Source organism: Dendroctonus ponderosae, unplaced genomic scaffold, assembly GCF_020466585.1.
Source record: "Dendroctonus ponderosae isolate FM_Combo_2020 unplaced genomic scaffold, Dpon_F_20191213v2 Dpon_F_20191213_2, whole genome shotgun sequence".
Taxonomy (NCBI): domain Eukaryota; kingdom Metazoa; phylum Arthropoda; class Insecta; order Coleoptera; family Curculionidae; genus Dendroctonus; species Dendroctonus ponderosae.
This window is the reverse complement of record NW_026018165.1, coordinates 5,973,713-5,996,655: the sequence shown is the minus strand read 5'-3', so window position 1 is coordinate 5,996,655 and position 22,943 is coordinate 5,973,713. Positions and strand designations below refer to the sequence as shown.

At 33.9% G+C, this 22,943-nt stretch overlaps 3 protein-coding genes across 6 annotated transcripts in view; 1 reads left to right on the top strand and 2 right to left on the bottom strand.

Annotated features, from left to right (window-relative positions):
- Positions 1-59: 59 nt before the first annotated feature.
- Positions 60-4,921, bottom strand: LOC109538255 (PI-PLC X domain-containing protein 3). 3 transcript variants are annotated; one of them, XM_019905403.2, is made up of 7 exons: positions 4,840-4,921; positions 2,606-2,825; positions 2,381-2,549; positions 1,472-1,601; positions 1,209-1,367; positions 406-622; positions 60-355 (listed from the first exon to the last, which is right to left on the bottom strand). In XM_019905403.2, the coding sequence occupies exons 2-7, from the start codon at positions 2,781-2,783 to the stop codon at positions 123-125; spliced, it is 1,086 nt and encodes a 361-aa protein (XP_019760962.2). In that variant the 5' UTR covers positions 2,784-2,825; positions 4,840-4,921; the 3' UTR covers positions 60-122. The 3 variants fall into 3 exon arrangements, with proteins under 3 accessions (XP_019760962.2, XP_019760961.2, XP_048519877.1); XM_019905402.2 differs by having other exon boundaries at positions 2,606-2,815; positions 4,840-4,920; XM_048663920.1 differs by lacking the exon at positions 4,840-4,921 and adding an exon at positions 4,512-4,592 and having other exon boundaries at positions 2,606-2,815.
- Positions 3,852-9,422, bottom strand: LOC109538256 (PI-PLC X domain-containing protein 3). The gene is made up of 6 exons (XM_019905405.2): positions 9,269-9,422; positions 9,045-9,213; positions 8,514-8,643; positions 5,846-6,007; positions 5,579-5,792; positions 3,852-5,493 (listed from the first exon to the last, which is right to left on the bottom strand). Exons 1-6 carry the CDS (start codon positions 9,420-9,422, stop codon positions 5,267-5,269), a joined length of 1,056 nt encoding a protein of 351 aa, XP_019760964.2. The 3' UTR covers positions 3,852-5,266.
- Positions 9,423-10,061: 639 nt separating this feature from the next.
- The window catches only part of LOC109538252 (ring canal kelch homolog), an 18,273-nt gene continuing 5,391 nt past the window's right edge, over positions 10,062-22,943 (top strand). The window contains exons 1-11 of one of the 2 annotated variants that reach the window (XM_048663919.1): positions 10,062-10,144; positions 15,206-15,370; positions 15,452-15,656; positions 15,711-15,907; positions 15,965-16,061; positions 16,119-16,351; positions 16,498-16,681; positions 20,255-20,536; positions 20,648-20,762; positions 20,823-20,920; positions 21,007-21,281. In XM_048663919.1, coding sequence (XP_048519876.1) covers positions 10,137-10,144; positions 15,206-15,370; positions 15,452-15,656; positions 15,711-15,907; positions 15,965-16,061; positions 16,119-16,351; positions 16,498-16,681; positions 20,255-20,536; positions 20,648-20,762; positions 20,823-20,920; positions 21,007-21,222 — 1,800 coding nt within the window. In that variant the 5' untranslated portion in view covers positions 10,062-10,136 and the 3' untranslated portion in view covers positions 21,223-21,281. Of the gene's footprint in view, positions 10,145-11,256; positions 11,346-15,205; positions 15,371-15,451; positions 15,657-15,710; positions 15,908-15,964; positions 16,062-16,118; positions 16,352-16,497; positions 16,682-20,254; positions 20,537-20,647; positions 20,763-20,822; positions 20,921-21,006; positions 21,282-22,943 lie in introns of those variants that run through there. The other variant, XM_019905400.2, reaches the window with a different exon arrangement.

Genomic DNA, 22,943 nt, shown 5'->3' with positions numbered 1-22,943 from the left:
GATTGGAGAGTTCCAACCAATGATAGAAATACAGGTTCCGTTGGAAAAAAATAACATTAAGGTACCTAAAGTTTGGGTTACTTATTCGTTTCAATATAACATGTAATTTTTATTCAGCAAAATCATAAAAGATTACCAAAAAAGTTTTTTATTGTCCCCCACAAGAACACTTGCCGTAATTCTGCTGTGTCCAGATATAGGTTTAAATTAATGACGGTTTTACTAAATTCGTTGTCGGCTAAATCAACAAAGTCGACAATGACCACATTAACGCCACCTGTTCCGGCTGTTTGTTCTGCAATCCATTCCATTCTTTTGCTTTCGAACTTAACGGCACACTGTTCCTTCAGCGTACCTTTAAAAAGCAGTTTTTGTCTAATTTAGCTATTAGTGTCTTAGACTTACTCAAAACGTGTTCAATAATGAAATCAACCCCCGGAGTCAGAAGCAATTGACTGATATATCCGACACTAGATGATCTTTTTGATAGACCAGTGTCTAAGCTCGAAAGTAGATAAGTGGAGTTGGTTGTATCATACCATGGGGTAGGAAAACTGCTCGATGGCCATAAATAATCTGTATTGGCTGATTGAGTTGTGCTGTCTCTGTAGACAACAAGTACCTACAAGACTTTAACTATTTGAAAAATTCAATGAAACTAACTAGTGTTATGTGTATTTGATCTGGGGGTTGAAAAATATGGTCAAGCGCTTTTAACACCCAAGTCACCATTAAGGCCGCGGTCTATAAATCAACCCCCCAAGTACACCACACCAAACAAATCACGTAAAAGAAAGGACGTAAAAACAGTTAAAAATCCTCAACTATAACGTTGAAAGTTAGATTTTTAGAAAACAACGAAACATTACATATTTAAAAACAAAGGATTAAATGACTACTGGTCATTTAACTATATGACCTGTTGAGACTATTTCAATTTAATTTTAGTATATTTTAAACCATAAAATTTTGCAATTCACTTTTAATCCCTGGTTTTAGCATGTTTAATGTTTCAATGTTTTTTAAAAATCTCATATTCAACATGATATTTGGTGACAATATTTTTTATTTTGTGCGCTTTATTATGGGATTATACACATAATACTAGACAGTTTCATTGCATTTTGTCCAGTGCTTACACACCTACTTCCTCTTTATTTTCTTTTGTTTTAATTAAAAAATCCTTAGTAGATGGATACAATTCATACCTGCTTGCTGGCAGCTACTAAATTTTCCAGTGTTAATGAGAACATGTTAGACTGGTATGGAATCAGCTTGTCTCCGAATATCGCTGTTAAGTATTCAACAACTTCCGAGTGTGTAGTGGTTGTGAAATTGTAAAAGTGCTGACAATCTAATATAACAACCTTGAAAGAAGAAAACGAGAAAATGGAATACTTAGCGCAATTTCCAATTATCAGATGTTTTATTTGCTGCAAGAAATGTAGTTATTTAAGAAACATTCGTTTACCTCTTCAGGGTGGTTATCTAGGAAAGTGGCTAACTCATTTATCACGTCAGTTATTTTTGTAGAATATAGTCCATGGCAGAAATACAGCATTTCGTCGTTATAATTGCGACAAATTCTTAGATCAAAAAATCTACAATAGTTGATACTAATTGTTAAACCTGAAAATTCTAATGGGAAATTTGCTTGTGAGTGGGCTTCCAATTTACATATTACAAATATCGTGTAGACAATTGTTTGCTTTAACTACACACTTGAATTTGCTAAACTCGATCAATGGAATTCTAGATAATCAACGTGGTATGCACGTTTTATGTAACTGCTATTACAGAGAGTCAAAAACGCTTCAGTACATTTCAAAAAGTGTATAATTCATTATCTCATTCTGAGCAGCAAGTTCTTAAAAATAATAAACTTTCAATAAAGTTTGAATTAGAACAAGAATTTGTTTGAATGTAGATGAATGGTCAATCTGTAACTTCCGAAACTATGTGAGAATGCTGTGTAGCCCCAATATTGCTGTCTACAGTTTACCGGAGGATAATTGTTGTTACTACAGTGCCCAAATTGCAGATTAATTTGATACTGAAATTAGAACATTTGGAGATGTTGTTACCATGAAGAAAACGACAAAAGTCTGAAAGAGCGAGTTGCTTTGCGTAAAAATGTATGAAAACGGTAAACCGGCGATATCAATATCAAGTTCATTAACCAGATTATCTTTACGAATAAATCGACTTTTCATTACATGGATTGTTCAACAATTAATTATATCAACTACAAAATTTGCCCAAGTCAATATAAGAAATATATTCCGACGTTGACTCGATGATATTCACTTTACGAAGGCTTTACTTAAATCTCATTTTTACTCTGCATCTGAATATATAAATTGTAAGAAGCGTGTCAAACCTAATGCCTGCTAGTAGTTGTCCAGTTACATTCACAGATTGAGTTATTGACCAATTAGCCATAACTTGCTTGACCAGCTTTAAAAATTCCAGCTTTTTTAAAATTTCCTCGCCATCCGGAGAAACGCTCGAACTAGCTGTGATGTCTTTGGTAAAGCTATCGTGGGAACCTATATTCAAGCAAGCGTTTTATCAACCAAATCTTTTTCACTACACTATAACTGACCTGGAATTGCCAGCAAGTTAATAGGTATTTCTTTGAGATCATCCGGCAAATTTCTCATCCAGTTTTCCAAATCCACTGCCAAATCCGTTGTTTCGATGTTGTATTTGAGTGGTTTATTTTGAGGGGCTGCTTTTATTCCCGCACATATAACCCCGAAGATAATACAACTTTTCAACATTTTGTTGTCTGGTAGTTGAGGCCAAATGAGTACTGTAAATTACTTTTTATAGATAGCTTATTTATATCATGCAGATAGGCCGGCGAAAAAATAATATATGTAAAGTAATTAATTACTCCTTAAGGATTGGAGAAGTATACAAGAACGATAAGTTTTTGATAAGAAAAGTGGCACATATTCTTTTAGCAATCGATTAAGCTTTTTTGATTTAACTAGTTAAAAAATACATTGCTCAGTAGGCTTTACAGACAATCCTTTCTGAGCTGACTTATTGAGAATTTACAAGTCATTTCCTTCGAGGATTATCAAAGGTTTTTGTAATCAATTGTATGATTGGGGATTTAGGAAATCTTTTCTAATCAGATTGGAATTACCGGCAAATATCTTAAGCGGACTGCAATTTACAAAATGGAACGCTTTAAGTTGATATCTGCGTTTTTCATTAAGCAAAAATCAATTACACAGATTAGTTAGGATTAGGGACAAATCTCAGATTGTTTGAATGATTGTTGAATCTGTTGCATGGGGATTAAGTTTGTAATCACCAAATTAATTTAAGTTTAGTCGAGCCATTTTTCGGATATTATATTGTATCACAATAACTAATAAACATATGACGGCCGTAAATTAATAATATTCATTGCGCTTTGGAAGTTATACGGGTAATTTTGGATACATTTGCTTAATATACCACATTCCGAAAACGTTTAGTTTTCTATCTACCGTTAACATCACCATCATTGAGATAAGAATATTCATTTATATTATGATCAATTTTACTAGTGCCGTGGAAACAGGCTCGTTTTGGGACAAAATTAAATAAAAAAATATACACCGCTGTTATTAATGATTAACAAGGTAGATAACTATCTATTATCTGTAAATAATTTTTTTTTTAACTTATCCAAACAAACCGTTTTAAAAACATGGCACTAAAACTAAGCAGCCTGTATTTAGCTTTCAATATAACTTGTGATTTGTTTTCTCAATAATGACTGTAGAAAGTATTCGAACCGCGTAAGGCACGTTTTTTTTAAGACCATTTCAAGGCATATTAAACAATATAAATATTACTTAATATGATATATTAAATAGCATATTAGCAGTATAACATATATTAAAACGGATAACATTTTGTATATGCTGATTGCAAATATATTTATGCTCATGTACTTCAGGGCGAATGTTTTAAAATAATTTGAATTAATATAAAAAATATATCAAGTGGGACTTTAAGTACATAGTTTGATGTTGATGTTATTGTCAATATATTTCCTTTTTCCTTATATACAAGGTGTTAAAAAAAAGCGCTTCATGGACTTAGGGGGAAACTATTCGCAGCTAATTTTTTGACCAAAACAGAAATATAGAAATTAATCTTTGCAATAAATTCACTTTCGATTTTAGAAACATAATTTTTCACTTTTTCAAAATTTGGTGGCATTATTTGTAGTAATATGTGGAGTTGAATTAGCCTTAATTAGCACATGAGCCGAATTTATTAACAAAAATTGTTCACCACTGACTTAAAATGAAAATTAATTTCCATTTTTTTCTCAGATACGGCACTAAAAATTCAACTTTTTATCCTTTAAATTTTGATCGTATCTTAGCTTTGTTTATTTGTGCGTATAGCACTCTTTCGTTTTCTGTTTTGTAAACGATGCATTTTAGGACCCATGTTATAGGACTTTTTTCACATAATGACCTGAGAAACCACCCGCTTACCTATTAGTCGCGCATTTAAGACACCCTGTATATGACCAGAGTTTGGGAATAAAAAACTTCTTGATACTAATTCACAACTCAACTTGCGAGATGTTAACAAAATATGTTCCAATTCTTACACTGGTTGCACACCTACACTACTACTAAAATTTTCTAGTGAAATTCAGTTTAACACTAGGCAGTTAAAATAAAAATACAACAGCGGACGTTATATGTACACTAACAGATTATAAACCATTCTTATTGTCTGCAAAAAGTGAATTGCCCCTACATATGGATGAATTTTGTTTATTATATCTAAGAATATATCTGGAGACGAAATACCTACTTTTGTTTTGGTAACGGCAAGAACATGCTAACAGGCAAAATCCATCACGTTTTTTCAATTGCATATTCCTAGAAGATTCTTTCTAATAAATACAAATACATTATCAATAAAAACTACAAATTTCACCATTAAATTCTGATGTGTTTTTACCGTTTGCTTATAAATTGACTGAGAAAATCAGTTAATATACCTACATAAAAGCACTGGAATGTTCGCAAATCTGACTAGAAATACCTACTTATCACAATATCAATTTCAGTTTCAGCCAAGTTTTGATTGTCAAGTAACAACTTTAATGCAATTTATAATGTTGAGTCGGAATAATCACAGAGTTTACAATTAATAAATATGGCAAGATTTCTTTGATAAGTAGTACATATGGTATGTAAATACTGAGAGCATTTGTTAAAAACTAGTTGCATTGATTTTAAAATTTTTTATCGCTGCCAACGCTGATAACAGTGTTCAGGCGTTTTGGAAGGTCACTTAGAAGTTTTAAATTCAAATTGATCACAGATTTGGTGAATAAATTATCAGCCAGGTCTACAAAGTCCCCGATGATAATATTAACTCCCCTTCTACCGGGTATTTGTTTTGATATCCACCCAGTTCTTAGGTCTTCAAAGTCTACGGCCAGTTTTTGCTTCAACGTGGCTGAAAGGAATATATTAAATATAAATATCAAGTGTTTATTATTACTAAAACAATGTTCACTAAGCATGCAAGTAGCTAAACTTACTGAACATATTTCCAAGAATATCAGCCAGACTGGGAGTGAGAATGCATTGGGTGATAAATCCAACGTGGTCAGTTCGATTCCCAATACCCTCATCCAGAAAGTTAAATAAAATATTTGGATCCATAGTATCAGCCCAAGGTGTGGGAAAACTAGCCGAAGGCCAGAGCAGTGGTTGACCGAAATGAGCCGCATTTGATCTGTACACTACTATGAGCTGAATAACATGGATTCTACAGATAATTATCTATCCATGAATGATAGTTTTACCTGATATCTAAATTGGGAAGTCATATAATCCAAAGAAAGATGGTCCATATGGTCTGAATACGGTAGCAGCTTAGTGCCGAATGTGTTAACAATGAATTGCATTAATTTGCTATGGGAGGCTTGATTGAATCCGTAAAAGTGTTGGCAGTCCAATATTACGACCTAAATTTTTACATTTTTACAGAATAAATGTTTAATACTGACGTTGGTAAACTGTGCTGAAATGTAATGATTTTTATGGACGAAAAATACATAATGGTGATTTCAAACTTCAATGGGTTTTTTAATAGTTAAATATCGGCATAAGAAAAGTGTACGTACGTACAAAACTAATAAAAGATGCATTTTGTTAAAATAATTTAGCAAATTAAAATCAAACTAAAAAAAAAACTGTTTAAACTGAAATGTTTTTTGAATATACACGGTGATATACGAGATAAACCTCAGGAGGTGATTCTTTCAGCTACTTCAACTTTAAGGCGAAAAGTTTACATACGTGTAGATTCAGAAATGCTGACTTTTCCTAAATATACACTTTGTTGAAATAAAAAAAATAAACCAAACGTAAATAACTTCATAAAATTTTTGAGGATATTATTCAAATTTGACATTAGTATTTACAAGTAGTAATACAAAAAAGAAAGGGGATCATTTTGGCCCTAATTAGTAAAAAAATATTAAGCCCAGTGGCGTCTCGAACGACAACCTGCCCAATACTTTGACCAAAAAAATTTACGCTACTGACTTTTTTAAAATTTTGTTTTATTTGTGGAATAAGCCACTTTTAATACAAAATTTTTGTTACTAGCTTTTTTCGTATGTTGCTTCGTTTAAGAGATAAAAAAATAAAAACCATTTTGTTTCATTAACTGATAGTTCAAATTAACAAATATTTTCTGAATTAAGACAAAAAAATATCACTACAGTAGAGTCTTATTTTAGATTGTATGTGTCTGTTTTTTTTAATTTGTAATTAATGTAACCTTGATTGATGAACTGATATTAAACAGAACCAAAAGTTTCAGCTTTGAAAATGCGTGTTTGCAGACCGATATGAAAATATTCGCAAATACATTAAATGTACCTTTATAATGAATGTTAGTGATTAATATTTTAATTCAAAATTATTATATATTTTGTAAGCACATTGTGTCTAGTTTGTCGTAGCATTTTGGAAAGTTTAATAGAGATCAGAACGACCAATATTCCAACTTTTGACTAGAAATGTTAATTAAAAAACATATCCGATTATTATTAAAAATGGTACAGAAAATGCTCAAAATTCGAAAGTTTAACTTAAAAATGCGCATTTGTTAGCGGATTTGAAAATCTTTAATAATGGATGAAAAGTAGCCAGTACAAGCAAAAATTAAGTAATTTAAGCTAAAGGTAAGCGTAAACAATATATATTTAGAAAAAAACCGCATAAAATAAAAAAATACATTTGAAATAGCATTTTATTGTAAACCCCAAATAAAATTCCAACTCAATCGTTACTCTCTGATTGCGTCAGAAAATCATTTACCTCCGTCCAGCATTGCTGAGATTTTATAGCTTTATTTGTGGCAGCTGTCGACGAAACGGAAGACAAAGTGAAACATAACCTTGTTTCTAATTATCGGATAAATGTGTCTTGTTGTGAAAAAATATAAACAAGTAATCTAAATATCGAAATAAGAATGGATGTATGTACTTATCTTTTATCGAATCATTTTCAATAACTAATATACAATATGCTCAAAAATGAGAGATGTTAAAGTAAACTGATCCTAAAGAAAATTTCATTTAGATTTAAAAATATGAGCGCGGATTAGCCATACATTTTATAGAACATACCCCACATTCAAGTAAAAGTTACTGTAAACGGTTGGAAGTACATAAACAATTTCGCAAATGTTACTGTCATTTATTTCTCTAATTTGAAGATATTATGTTTATCAAATCTGCATTATGCTTCAATATAAAAACCTCATTTCCAAACGTATTCGTCAAACTGTTAGGAAACCTTATTCTTTCGTATTTTAGACGCTAGGTATATTTCGCATTTTGTGTTGAATTGCTAATCTGTTGCAGGTGATAGAAAAGTGTCCAATCTGTGCGAAGGAATTAGAGCTACAGCAAATAAATCTCTCAGAAGCTCTGGTTATGTGTTTGGACACCACATGTAAATATCCTGTAGGACATGAATGCATTATTGTAAAGAGACGCTTGGCCGATATTAAAAAAACACTCAAAACCTTTGCTCCACTATTAGCACAAACTTCTCAAGATAAAACAGAAAAACCTGATGAAGCAGTTAAAACGCAGCAACCTGATGGTGTAAAATGCTTATTTAATGTGGACTTGGAATTTGACAAATTCTTCGCAAATATTGGGCAGACAAGTACTCAAGAAAGCATCTTTGATAGCAATCCAAAAACGCAAAATGAATCAACTAATCAGAACGATTACCCTCTAGATACGGACGAACTGGATAACATTTTAAATAATTTAATGGCTTAGATTTGGTGAAATAGTAATTCACCTATTTTGTGATAGGTATTTATTTGCAACTTTTGGATATTTTGTACACTTAAAAGTTACACAATACCAGTTTAAAAATTAGATTGAATCATTTTTCGTTCATTTAATCAAAGAATACTCCATTACTAGTAGTTTTGTGACTTACCTCCCCTATATGGGTCTCCAAGAATGTATTTATTTCTCTTAAAACAGGTTCCACTTTGCAGGAATAGAGTCCATGGCAAAAATACAAATCAGTTGTGTTTCTCTTTGAACTGATTCTTAAATCAAAATATCTGAAATGTTGATAAAAACAGTGGTGCTAGTGAAGGTCTAATGTAACATAAATTTCTTATGGTAAGTATAAGTAAGTGTTTATGTGCTTAAAGAAAAAATGTTATTTGACTTTTCAAGAACACAAATTAAAACATTTTTATGTATGTATAGTGTGACGAAGTTACGTGTACCTTTATGATAAATAAAACGATGATTTGTAATTCAAGTTTCATGAATCAAAAACATATAATTTCAAATATCTTATTCATTTTATTTGAAGTGAAACAAACAGGGAATGAATAATGAAAGATAAACACTTCATATCCAAAGTTGCAAATACATACTGCTTGTTATATTTCCTAAAGTGAAAAGTCTGAACTGTCGTTTGAAAAACCACGTTTTAGGCGAATTCAAGCATTACCTAATTCCAGCCTTTAGTAGTTGATTCACTGTTAAATTTTGAGTTTTGGTCCAATTGGCCATAACAACTTTAACGCATAAAACCCAATGTAGGTCCTGAAGAATTTTCTCAGCATCCAGAGAAACATCGCTGGCACTTGATATATTTGCAGTGAAACTGTCGTGAGTTCCTAAAAACCTTCATTTGATAACATAATTTCTAAGGCGTGCCGTGCCGCTGCCGACCTGGAATGGCTAAGTAAATAATTGGTAAGGATTTTAAGCTCTGAGGCAGCTTGGACATCCAGTTTTCTAAGTCCCGCGATAAATCTGTGTTCTCTCCCATAATTCTATCAACTTTCGTTTTATATTCATCATCAGGACTGGCTAGAGAGTACATTTTAGGATGTGGCAATATTCAAATATCTATACTAGGTCACTTGCAAATGCAGCTAAAATATTTACTGAACTTGCCGCTCCAGAAATGTCATTCTGAGGAGCGTGTAGTTTAATCCATATAGCAAACAATAGAAAATACAGATGTTTATCTCATCCAGAGGCTGAAATTGATTACAGTGGTTTCAAATTAAATCTCCCCACACCTGCGCCAAGAGTTTGAAAGACTGTTTTCATGTTGAGGTTCACTATTTGCGCTATTTTATGTAATTTTATTCTACTCTAAGGATTTAAATTAGTTTTTATTCACCTGAATTTATTAAAAGGGTATTTAAACAAACGAAAAAAATATAATTCAAGAATTTGAGGTTATGACGGTTGACAATTCTGTGTTGGCCTGTGGTGTTGACAAGAAAACGTCATACGTTTAGAAGGCAGTATGAATAAAATATAGTTGGAGCGCCAAATCTGGACTATACGTAAACTTATTTATACTGATTTGTTAACTATGTAGTTGTTTGCACTATTTTTCGATCGGAATTCGCAGTTAACATATTTTAAAGCAATTGAAGAATTTTTTCTTCATCGAGCGTCTGCAAGATAAAAATATACTAGAAGTCACACCCAGTGGTCCGACTCCGGCCGTCCAGTCCGAAGTCCGTCTGAGGCCCAAGCATGGTAACAACTTTATGAAATACGCATAGATAAAGAAGAGGAAATGAGGAGGTAAAGACTCACTGTACTCACTCAACTGCGAGAGGGCGCTCGGCCGATTTTCGCGAACTTTACGACGGTTTTTAGCATGCTTTTAGGCATCTGAGCGAAAAAAGGAAAAGCACGTTTTGTAGTGCAAGATGCCAACTTTTCAAACCGTTTTTTGAAATTATAATCGGACTTATGGTAACGCATACAGGCCGGTCGAAAAAAATACGGAGCTATGAATTTTCGAAAAAGTGTCAAAATTTCCGGAATTTTCTAAATTTCTCAGAAACTAATTTTGCGACAGAGGCGTTCGACATCTCATTTTGTAGATATTTATATTATCTACAAATAATCTCCTTGAGGCATTCCGATTGATCGATTAGTTTCAAAGATATATTTATTCAAAAAATTGCGTTTTTTGCAATAAATTGTTAATAACTAACATATGGACAGGAAGTGCTAGTGGAAAACACAGACCTATTCATCTGCTCATTATCTTTTATATCACCGCACACTTGGTTTGCCACTAGTCTTTTTGTCAAATTGCTCTTTATAGTGCTCTTATGTATTTAGCGACCCAACTATAGATTACATAGTTTTTTGTAGATTGGGCCTGCGTGTTTTAAATAAATATTGGCAATTAACTATTTTACCTCTATATACGTATTATGACTGTTTGAACACAATTTAAAACTATTTCAACATTGAAGAAAATGAAATTAGCCAAAACTAAATACAAATACAGGATCTCAGCATATGCGCAAAAAGTTCTCACTACGTGCATGCGGAATGCCAAAGATAAGCTTTTGTCGTGGCTACTGAGAATTTTCAAACTGTTCTCTGTTTTATTCACTGCAAGCAATAACAGTTTATTAATATTTAATGTTGAATAGAGGTAATAATCACCGGGAAATATCTGATGGACCTATTTTCAAAATTGTAGACTTCGAGGATTTCCAGCCCGATGGCCGTTGAGGATTAATTTTTCATTTATCTGGCATCGTTGTATGAAAGTCATCTGATTTAGCAAACCAGCAAAATAATCATCCAACTCCTGATTATAATTGTTTATTTTGACCTTTTGAAAGCTGGCTTTTATCACTGCGTGTTTAGAAATTAATAAACTATGTATTAGAAGTGTTTGAATCAAGCACGCATTTTCTGGTTGGTCTTTTATTGAAAAAATGGACCCACAAAATCCAGATGGTCTTGAAAGACAGGGCAGGTGAGTGCAAAATGAAAGCGTTGTAACGAAACAAAATAATATCTATCAATAGTAAACAATAGGAGAGCATTTAACAGTCACACTCTGTTTTATTTGCCGAGGATTTTCTGTTTACTGCTTGTGTTGAGTAAAGTCCAGGCACATATTACTAAGTTGATATAGTTATTCAAATGTTTAGTATTCTAATCACTTTGCATTGTTTTCTTTTCATCAATGCAAGAGATACAACTTGATTTTACAGATATATTAGATATATGTAATTGAAAACACCCCATCTTACTGCGTTCAAACTTTTACCACGTAACTACAGTTTTTTTTTGGTACACTGATGCTTGTAACTTGTAAACAACTGAATCGTGCGTGAGCTTCTGGATATTCTCTAAGAATTTCATGTGTTTACAATTTGATTATGCTCCTCTATACTAAATAATTTTCATTAGTATTATATCACATCAGTAAACTAGATATTGTGAACTTTTTCTCATGAAACTGGTCTGATTATTTGAAGTATTTATTATCGTCATAAAAACTTGCTCGATTCTGGATCCTTTCCCAGAATCAGAACTAATATTGAACCAAAACTTTATGAGATTTTCAACATTGATAGTCAATTGTTTTCTAGAGATAGTTTTGGTTAAAAAGATGGGCATTGTTAAGGTAGAGAGCGGAGTATATTTTTATTTTTTTATATGTATACCTACATATAAAGGGTGTCCCGAAATTAGGTGGCCAAACTGAAACAGTGAAATGTGCTCTAAAAAATATTAATTTTTCAAATCAACATGTATCGAAAAATGCTCTTTAACGGAGCTACGCCTTCTTGAAGAGGGGCCCAGTAGTAGGGTTTTTTGCAAATTATTTCTAAACGGTTGAACTTTAAAACGTAAATTTTTGGAACTGTATTAATTCTGATATGCTGAATCTTGTTCTGAAATTAAAGCGGTACAAAAAAAGCTCTCACTTTTTCTCACTTTTTCTGAGACCATAAATCAATCTTTTTTCTGCAAATTGTGAAAATCTTAAGTATTTTACGAAGAAAAGGTACTCTTAATTTACTTCGCTCAGACGCACCATTTTCCAACTAAATGACTTAAAATATTACTGCTATCCATACACATTTTATATTTTAAGTTAATATTATTGCAGTTTATTTTTCTTTACGAAGTAAGGAAAATAAATCACAATAAAGTTAAAATTATTATCGACACTAATTTACTGCAGTAAATATTCAAACAAATTTCCATTTTCTGGAATGCACACTCTGAACCTTTTCCTAGTATGTTGGGTGGCACGGAGAGTTTCAAAAGGGGGTTGTTTTATTTGATTGTCGACCGTGCAAATCCGCCTTAGAAGCTCTTCTGGGCTATCTACTTTTGTGGCATAAATAATATTGGACATATTAACAGGCAGATAATAATCCAAAGGATTTAGATCAGGCGATCGAGCTGGCCAGCTTACTGGGCCACCTCGACCTATCCACCTGCTTCGAAAATGTTGGTTTAGCCAATTTCTCACAGGTTCGCCAAAGTGGGTTGGATCCCCATCATGCCGGAAGAACATTTCTAACCGAATGCTTATAAGAATATCCTGTTGGAATTCTTGTAGATCATGATGTAGAAATTTGACACCTGCTCATACATTGAAATAGGACATATGTTCAAAGTTTGCCTTTCGAACAGCTCTCGAATTCTCGTGGCTCCAAAAATAAGTATTATCCTCATCCGACCAGAAAAAATTATGTTGATGTCTTAGAATCCAACGGCAAAATTTTGTATGTGCTGGAAAATCGTTGGCTCTTAAATCATGTACCCTTTTATAATGGAAAGGATGCAATCGTGGCTTTTGAGTCATTCTTCCGATATGAAAATATGTTTTAAATTAAATCATGTGTTGTATGGCTTCGTGCAATATTTTATTTGTTTTATCCTGTATTCTTTTTTTTAATAATCAAAAAAATTGCACGAAGACATTCACTAGTTTTTTCATACTCGATAAAAGTCAAAATGCTTACAATGGATTTAGGGATATTAGTAATATTTTTATGAAACAGTGATATTTTTTGAGTCATTTAGTTGGTAAACGGTGCGTCTGAGCGAATTAAATTAAGAGTACTTTTTTTTCGTAAAATACTTCAGATTTCCACAATTTGTAGAAAAAAGATTGATTTATAGTATCAGAAAAAAGTTAGAGCTTGTTTGTACTTCTACCCCCCCCCCCCTCCAAATTATATGTCTATGATGAAATTCTGACATATTTACTGACAGTTTTAATTTCAGATCTAGATTCAGCGTATCAAAATTACTAAAGTTCCTAAAACTTACGTTTTCAAGTTCAACCTTTAAGAAATAAGTTGCAAAAAAGCCTACTACTGGGCCCCTCTTCAAGAAGGCGTAGCGCCGTTATGGAGAATTATTCGATGAATGTTCATTCAAAAATTAATATTATTTTTGAGAGCAGATTTCACTGTTTCAGTTTGGCCACCTAATTTCGGGACACCCTGGATTTATATTTAAGCGCATTTTTATGAAAATGGAAATGAAAAAGTGTTACTATCTTTAGAGTCAAGTGTCTTCTGAATAAGGTTCAAAGTGCAATTGTTCAAAAACATCCCTGATTTGAAAATGCGACCGATTTTTACCAATCATCAGTCGAGATTTATTAAGTTGGCAAAATCAGCAGTCTAGGTGATTTTTATGAAACTTCTAACATCTTTCGAGTCAAGTGTCTTCTAAAGATAATTAAAATTTTAAGTGCCAGTTGCAGTAATTTGAAAGTTGTAAATTTTTAAAGGAGAGAGCGCAGTTGACTCAATTGAATCAAATTCAAATCAATTCTCAAATTGAATCAAGCCCTACTTAATCAAGTTTAGAAAAACCAGTATTCGGGACCATTTTTATGAAACTTTTAGGACCTTTAGAGTCCGGTGTCTTCTAAAGTTGGTGCAAAATTTACATTGCAACTTGCTTTAGCTTGGAAGACTTGCATTTCTAAAGGAGAGAGCGCATTTGAATAAAAACATCCGTTATGAAGTAGATATTTACCGATGTTGAGCCCAGAATTATAAACCGGCAACAATCAGAATTTTGGGTGATTTTTATGAAATTCTCAGAATATTTAGTCAAGTGTCTAATAGAGATTGTGAAAAATTCAGATTGCCAATTGCCTTAGTTCAAAAGATGCAATTTTTTTTGCATTGAGCGGTCCGTCCTTAATGAGTCGTCCAGCAGAAATGAGACAGAGAAAATTTCAAATTGCAACTTGTTTTATTTTAGAAGACACAATTTTTTAAAGGAAAGAGCCGATTTCCGTTCCGGTGACTATATTTGCCAATTTTGAACTAATTAACTGGAAAAAATCAGCATTCTACGACTGTTTTATGAAACTTCCGGAAAGTGTTCCGTTATCGAAAAAGTTTGGGAAATCCTGTTCTAGAGTCAACAGTCTTGTAGTAAAGATGGTGAAAACTTCAAATTGTAATATCACTTAGTTGTGAAGACGAGAATTATTCAAGTAGAAAGCGCAGTTGGCTCAAAATATTCGTTATGCGGCGGATATTAACTAATTTTAAGACAAAGATTTACCATGCTGGAAAAAATCAGGCGTCTGAGCCATGTTTATGAAACTTTCAGCATTTTTAGAGTCAGGTGTTTTATTTTAGTCAGAATTTCGAATTACTACACTGCAATGTTCAACTTTTTTCATTTCATCAATATATTCACAATGCATTAAAATTCATCTGAAAATCCTAAAAAAATAAATGCTTATTGAGACTCACTTATGTATATCTCCTATTTGTTATCTGATATTGAACGGTTTTATTCCGCTTAATATGATTCTTTATGTTACATCTTTGTTTCAAGTACCTTGACGTTAACAAGATGTGCCAGTCAGAATTCACTAGATGAAAGCTCCCAGAAACATGTCCCACAAAATTGCCAAAAATCTACTTCATACAGAGAACGGAGGCCCTACAAGAATCCGTTGCACACGCAAAAGGCCTTTGAATTAATGAACTGTATGAGAGAGTAAGTGCTAGCTTAATTTTATTAATATTCTTATGCCTGTTATCTTGTTAATTTTAAAATTATTTTTTTATATACTTGCAGACAGAAACTGTTGTGTGATGTTACCCTGATAGCCAATTCTGTGGAAATACCCGCGCATAAAATGGTTTTGGCAGCATGTTCCCCATATTTCTACGCTATGTTTTCAAGTTTTGAGGAGAGTAGACAGGATCGAATTGTTATTCAAGAGGTCGACAATTATGCTTTGGAACTGTTGGTTGAATACTCATACACCTCAGAAATACAAGTGAGATACAAGAATATAATTTTAACATCGACATATTATAAATATGTTTTTTAGGTAACAGAGGAAAATGTACAAGTTTTGCTACCAGCAGCTCACTTACTGCAGCTAACAGACGTTAGAGACGCATGTTGTGATTTTTTGCAGGCTCAGTTGCACCCTACAAATTGTTTAGGCATTCGGGCATTTGCTGACTTGCATGGATGCCTTGATCTCCTTGCTAATGCTGAAAATTATGTCGAATTAAACTTCCCGTAAGTTCTTTTGAATTTATTTGCTCAGTTGAATTGGGAAATTTATTTTATTTTTAGGGAGGTTGTTGAATGTGAAGAGTTTTTAGCATTGTCTCAGCAGCAAGTTGCAAAACTTATCAGCAGCGATTTGCTGACAGTTCCATCTGAAGAAAAGGTATTAAATACATCATATCTTAACATCTAGCATAAACCTTCTCTTACGATTTTGCAGGTATTTGAATGTGTTATTGCATGGGTTCATCATGATGTTGCAAACCGTCAGAAACACTTGGCATCTTTAATGGAACATGTTCGATTACCTTTGATGTCGCAAGACTACCTGGTGCAAAGAGTGGAGGAAGAACCTCTTTTGAAAGCGGATTTACAGTGCAAGGACTATTACATCGAAGCATTGAAGTTTCACTTATTGAAAGGAGATACTAAAACTACTTTTCGCACCCCAAGGTGAATATAAATTGCAAATATGCTGGACCCTAAGTTTTAGCGAAAATTCGTGGAAATTGTTGATACATTTTCAAGATATGTGTCTGGCTCTTAATCTTTTTTACATTATTTTAATGTCTTATCAATTAAATTCGTATTTATTACAGAACTAAACCTAGACAACCAGTGGGTCTACCGAAAGTTTTGCTTGTAGTGGGTGGTCAAGCTCCAAAGGCAATTAGGAGTGTCGAATGTTACGACTTTAAAGAGGAAAGATGGTATCAGGTTGCTGAAATGCCAACTAGGAGATGCCGAGCTGGTTTAGCAGTGTTAGCAGGCAAAGTGTACGCGGTAAGTATACATATGCAAATTCTAATAGCAGATTGGGAGATCTACCAATCTACAAATGACAAATAGTTGATAGTGTTGAAAGAAAAATTTACAATCCAATATTAGATCAAAAGTGTGAACTGCATTTCACAAAAACTAGTGTAATTTCGATAAAGAACTCATTTAAATACGGATGTAATACCGTCAGTTTTTCCAAATTGAATTCTATACTTATCCAAAGGTATCAGGACTGATAAGAGTAAAGATGAGAAATTGATAAAACTTCAAGTTTCACGTTTTTTACAAGCTATCGAAAAACATTAAAATGCAACGCAAATTAGCAAATGAAATGTTAATTTTAACGTGGAAAAGTCATGAAATATGAACGGTGTAAAGCTGCAAGAAGACACTATTTTTAGTAAATAGAGACATTTAAAAAAGTTACCTTGTGTACCTGGAAAAGTTAGGAAAATAAGCACCCAAATGATATAATAAAATTTTAATATGTAGTTCAGAGAGTTCGTAACAAGAGGACGCTTCCATTACCAAAGAACTGCTATGTAAAGTCCGCAGAAATCGCAATAATAATTACCTACCCAAATACCGCGAAATATAATTAGTAAAAATTGCAATATACATTTGGCAAAAACCGCAATGTAGACTCCGAGAAAGTCGCTTCATAAAATCCGCTATGCCAAACTGCACATGCGAGCAGCCCAAATGTTGCAAAATATAAACTACAACCCTGGTTGCCATCTACTACTACTATAAAAATAATTTACCGTCCGGATCCAGACCGCTAAATCTCTCTAAAAGCTCGAATTTTTGTCTCAAAAAGTCAACGCTAGTTACATTCTTGCAACTTGAATTGTAAGCATAAATTAATCGAACACTAAGCAAAGATAAGAACATGTACCGAGGTTACAGTTACAACTCGAAACAAACCGAGAACAGTTCATTTGTATCCTGCTTCTAATAAAGACCTTTTTTAAAAAGGGTTTTTGTATTGACCCACACGTAAATCGCTATTTCCAACGAAATTTAGAAGAACAACCGCAAGTCTGATTAGTTTCTTGATCTGAACCACATACAGCTTGAAGGGCTATGGACGGCAAAAAAGACTGTAATAGTCGGTCGGATCCTGGCTGCTGAAATGGCACGAACCGTTTGTATTAATACTGTAATAATAATGTAATAATTTGTCTAGAGAGTTTAGAGGATGGAAAAATAGCTCGACATAAATAATCGCTAAATAAGAAGGTCAAGAGCAGCCACTTAGGGTGCTATTCGCTAGACGATCACAAAGCAATAAATAAGTTCCACCTACCTTTAGGCTTATTGATCTGGATTCTGGGCTATCATGAACATATTTAATTTTAAAGCAGAACACTAATAATTGATATTTTTACATCGAATAACATTAAAAGTGATTCCTAACAGACTACTCTATTTCACATTTAAATTGTAAAGGTTCAGAGAAAAGCAGTCTGCTGTGGAAAACTTGACTCGTCTAGTGTTAATGATGAAAAAATCAGTTCAAATGATTTAAAATTAAAAAATCGAACAATTCATGTTGAGAAAACAGGGATTGTTCAATTTAGGATGTAATCTACACAAAAGCAACATCAATATGTAAATTACACAAATTATCTTAGACAACAATAAAAGCTGTAGTTCACAGCAGAATAATAGTAACTTTACATTTTTGCTGGAAAAGTTATATTAAAGCAGTCGTAGTACAAAACCTGTTTAGTTAATGTTGAAAATATCAGTTAAAATGATTTAAAATTTTGAAAAATCGAACCATTCATATTGACAAGGCAATACAGAACCATTTAATTTGGCATATAATCCTCAGAAAGACACCTCAATAAATTAGGCAATTTATCTTCCACAACAATAAAAAATGTAGTTTACGGCAGACTTAGACCAATTTTACATAAATAAACACTCTGTATTCTTTCTAGAAGAAAGAAACAGTTGGTAGAGAAACCGCAATTGATAACGTATAATATCTGACTTTAAATTAAATTTAAAAAATTTAATTACTCAATCCAGAATCCAGAAAATCCCTCGTCGTTCTTCGCCGAATACATATTACATGCTACAATATCATGAAATGCAAATGAATTTAAAAGTGTACTACATGGCAACCAAGGGAAAAGCATGGCAAACTTACCGAACGCTGCATCGTGCCGCCTAAAAAAAAACGTTTTTAGTATATCGTAACTTATTTCAATGCCCAATTAATTGAAATTAAGAAAAGAAAGAAAAACAATTGAAGCTAAAAAAACGTCATCGAAACCTCGAAAAACTAAACTCGGGGTTCACACTAAGGGTTAATATATTCGAGATCCTTCTTACCAGATTTCGGCAAACTGGCGCTCGTTCTCCATTTTATACCTATTAATCTTCAAAAGGCACTACACTTAAACTCACACAACACTTAAACACACAATGAAGATGAACGACAAATGGAAAACTTTAATCCTGCTGTTAACAAGCAGGATAATTGTCCTTTTTGCACCAAATTGGTTTATATATCCCGTTAGCGAAGCACCGCCAATCTCATTCGTTCCCCGTAAGCAACTGAATTCAGCTTTTCGAAAATATTCATGCGATATCGACATGACCATGTAATAAATTGCTTCATCGCCCTTTGGCTGAGTCATAGCTTAACTTGACTGTTCAATTTAAGTTTTTTTATTGTTGACAATGTTGTAGAAGTTCCCAGTTTAAACGGCAATATTTTCAAGAGCATGTTTTGCGTTCCAACTTGTTTCAAACAAAACAACTTTCGCAGACCGAGATAAACAAATTCGAAATCGGGTGTATTTTAATTTTTCATGTTAAATTAAATAGCAGCTTTCGGATCCGTCTTTTGCTCGACATTTCTGAAACTTTAAGCCTGTTTAGCTTGACGTTCCATTTGGAAAAATTCAGTGTTTTCAGAGCTATATTTTTCGAAAGGTGAAATACATCGCTAACTTTTGTAGAGATCGAAGCAACATATAGAAAAGTTTTGAACATTTTCAATTATACCTCTTGAATAGATTATTTCATGCTCGTACAAGTTTGTCACAACTTTGTAAACGTAATTATCTTTTTCCAATAGAGTTTATTTAAAATTCATAATCCATCAAGAGCAATAAGATAAATTTAGAAAAAGGTTGATGATGAAAATGCGTATCCCGGACATGATTTATCCTTCGTATAGCAAATATCATTTCCAATAAATGTTTCATAAACTACCTTTTGGAAAATATGACATTTCGGCCTCTAGTCAAGTCGCTGGAATCATCTCTAATAGACTTTTTCCAAACTTGATACTTATACTGATAATACGCGCATATTTTATTTTATATTTAAGAAGTTTCCGTTAAACGTTGCATTATTCGATTACATAAAGTTCCGCCTATCGCCTATCGGCGAGCACTATGCTTTGTATTACTTAGTCATGTTCTTAACTTTTTGGATTGAAGAGACGTGTCTACGAATTTTCCTGCGGCTGATTTTAAATAGCCGATTTCTATTACTGAGTCATGCTCAAAAACTCTAACAATTCACCTGTTTAGGAAATATATTTGGTTGCAGGTTGGCGGCTTTAACGGTTCACTTCGAGTTAAGACAGTCGACGTGTATGATGCTGCACATGATCTTTGGACCAATTGTGAATGCATGGAAGCTCGCCGATCTACGTTGGGTGTGGCGGTCTTGAATAATAACATTTATGCTGTAGGCGGTTTTGATGGATCCACCGGCCTTAATACGGCTGAGGTTTTCGACATGGTTACTCAAAAATGGCGCGCCATCGCCTCCATGTCGACTAGAAGGAGCAGTGTTGGTGTGGGTGTCTTAAATGGTCTACTATATGCGGTGAGTGCCTTATTCTTTATACTAGGGAAATGCTTTTTTTAATCTATTATCTAATCTCTTAAAGGACTTTTTTGGAAGTATACATTGATATTTTTCCCTTTGTTTATTTAGGTTGGAGGATATGACGGAGCGTCTAGGCAATGTTTAAGTTCCGTCGAATGTTATAATCCTGATAGAGATATTTGGAGAGCTGTGCCGGACATGTGTTCTAGAAGAAGTGGTGCAGGTAGGAGGAAAGTTACTTGTTGCCAATGCGTATTTTTTTCACCCTGGAATTTTCTTTTAGGCGTTGGCGTGTTGGATGGCATACTATACGCGGTTGGAGGACACGATGGCCCATTAGTACGCAAATCGGTGGAAGCTTACGATGTTAATAAAGATCAGGTAATTATTCACTATACACGTAAATTGGGTCTGCACTATTAACAAGAAATCGATGGAATAAAATGTACCTATTTTCATTGTTTCAGTGGACACCAATCCGTGACATGGCGTTCTGTCGTCGCAATGCAGGAGTAGTGGCTCTTAACGGCTTGCTATATGTAGTAGGTGGAGATGATGGTTGCAGCAATTTGTCATCAGTGGAAGTGTATAACCCAAAAACTGATTCCTGGGTTATGTTACCGAGCTGCATGGGCATCGGACGTAGTTACGCTGGAGTGGCAGTCATTGATAAGCCCATTTGAAAATTGGATTCTGTTAGTGGCGGGAGTGTCGGGGTTCAATATTCTAGCTCAACGAGCAGGTAATTACGATTTAATTTATAGTACAATTTAAATATCGCAGAGGTTCTTCTTCTTTAAGTGCCTTGTTCTGTTGTAGTGTTGGCAATCATAAGCGCTATCTGTACTTTGTCGACCGCGTTCCTTGTGTGAGAGACTTGTATGCTTACGGTACGATTGCCGCACATTCTTTACCCACGACTTTGTTCGACGATCGGGTCCTTTTTGCCTTGGACTTTTTCTTCCATCCTTCCATTATTATTTAGAGAAGTCTATATTTTTGGTTTCTGAGATTGTTTCCCAAGTTTCTAACTTTCGTTTTTGAAGTGTGAGCGGACGTCAATTTCTATTGGAGTTCTTGGAAGCATTGTACACTCTGCCCATCAAGAATTATTTTTTGGGTTTAATTTTAATCCAAATTTTGCACTGTTATTTGCCACCCGGTCACGAAGAATCTAAAGACCCTTCAGCGAGTCCGCAATTATAACGGTGTCATCATGTTTTCCCAACTTTTAAAACGCAAAGAAGTGTGCGGGGTATATAATCATGGATTACCTACGACGGATTAACAATGAGGATCGAAGAAGAAGAGATAATAAACGTAGACGGTACTGGATAACACTTTTATTACTTCGAAATAACTAACGACTAACTTGCGTCCAACTTTTTATGGTTTTCTGATTTTCCAGCGTTGCAGCAACGGTTTACTTTTCCGACCTCGCCGTATTAGCGCACATGATTGCGACGAAATGGATCGAAACCATAAGACAAGCATGTCGCACATATTTATGTCAACACAACAGTGAAGAACGTAAATTTGCGCCGTCAATTTCCTCGATTTCAAAATTCAACATTCGACGCACAAATTTACTAATGTACCATAAGGTGTTTATGTTTACGTCATTAATGGAAATTCCTTCAGGGGAGCTTTTGAAAGAATTTACGAATATTTTGTTGGATAAATGTTAAAAAGTGAATAGGTTTGTTACGTAGATTCCCTCGAATTGCGAGCGGATGGTACTTCCTGAGACTCTGCCGGAATGGAAATCACGATCCTGTCCCTGCATTTTGTACGGGGAGGTGAATGCGCAGAAAAAAACTAGTCAAAAAATAAACGTGATTGTTTAGTACCGGTGCACACGAGCGTTTTTTTAACGGTGCGGTGACGCGACAATTTTTTTCGGAGCAGTTCATACGAGCGGATTTTGACGCATATTTTTATGATAGATTTATTTCGTCACAACGCAATTTTAGTGCAGGCATGGAGGTCGATTGGGAACAACGGGTTTTCTTTGCGTATTACGTATACAAATTTTACATTTGTAAAAAGACAATAAATTATTGGGTTCATCCTTATGTGAGTGCTCGTGCATTAAAAGGAGCATTTGCTCGCGATTTTGGAGATCTCAGGAACGACAAAGCAAAGTTTTTTTAATTACTTCCGTATGAGTCCCAAATCGTTTGATGAATTACACGGGAAACTCTTCAATTAGCAATTCGACATCGTAGTCAACCTCCGTAATTTTTAAGGTTTTAACGTCGTCGTTGCCGCCCGTGTGAACCGGCACATATAAGCTAATAGCGTCCCATACACGGGCAGATTATCCGTACAGTTCAGATACGTAGAGATTTGATTCGACAGATCCAGATCGGACGAATTAAATCTTTTCCTGTCCACTAATTAA

Excerpts from the sequence above, each read along its gene's own strand:
- LOC109538256 (XM_019905405.2), bottom strand. The coding sequence starts at position 9,422 with ATGTACTCTCTAGCCAGTCCTGATGATGAATATAAAACGAAAGTTGAT. Across the intron at positions 8,644-9,044 it reads CTACTAAAGGCTGGAATTAG|ATATTTTGATTTAAGAATCA; the intron begins GTAATGCTTGAA and ends TCAACATTTCAG. Across the intron at positions 6,008-8,513 it reads TGGAGACCCATATAGGGGAG|GTCGTAATATTGGACTGCCA; the intron begins GTAAGTCACAAA and ends GTAAAAATTTAG.
- LOC109538255 (XM_019905402.2), bottom strand. The coding sequence starts at position 4,903 with ATGCAATTGAAAAAACGTGATGGATTTTGCCTGTTAGCATGTTCTTGC. Across the intron at positions 2,550-2,605 it reads TAACTTGCTGGCAATTCCAG|GTTCCCACGATAGCTTTACC; the intron begins GTCAGTTATAGT and ends GCTTGAATATAG. Across the intron at positions 356-405 it reads CATTATTGAACACGTTTTGA|GTACGCTGAAGGAACAGTGT; the intron begins GTAAGTCTAAGA and ends TGCTTTTTAAAG.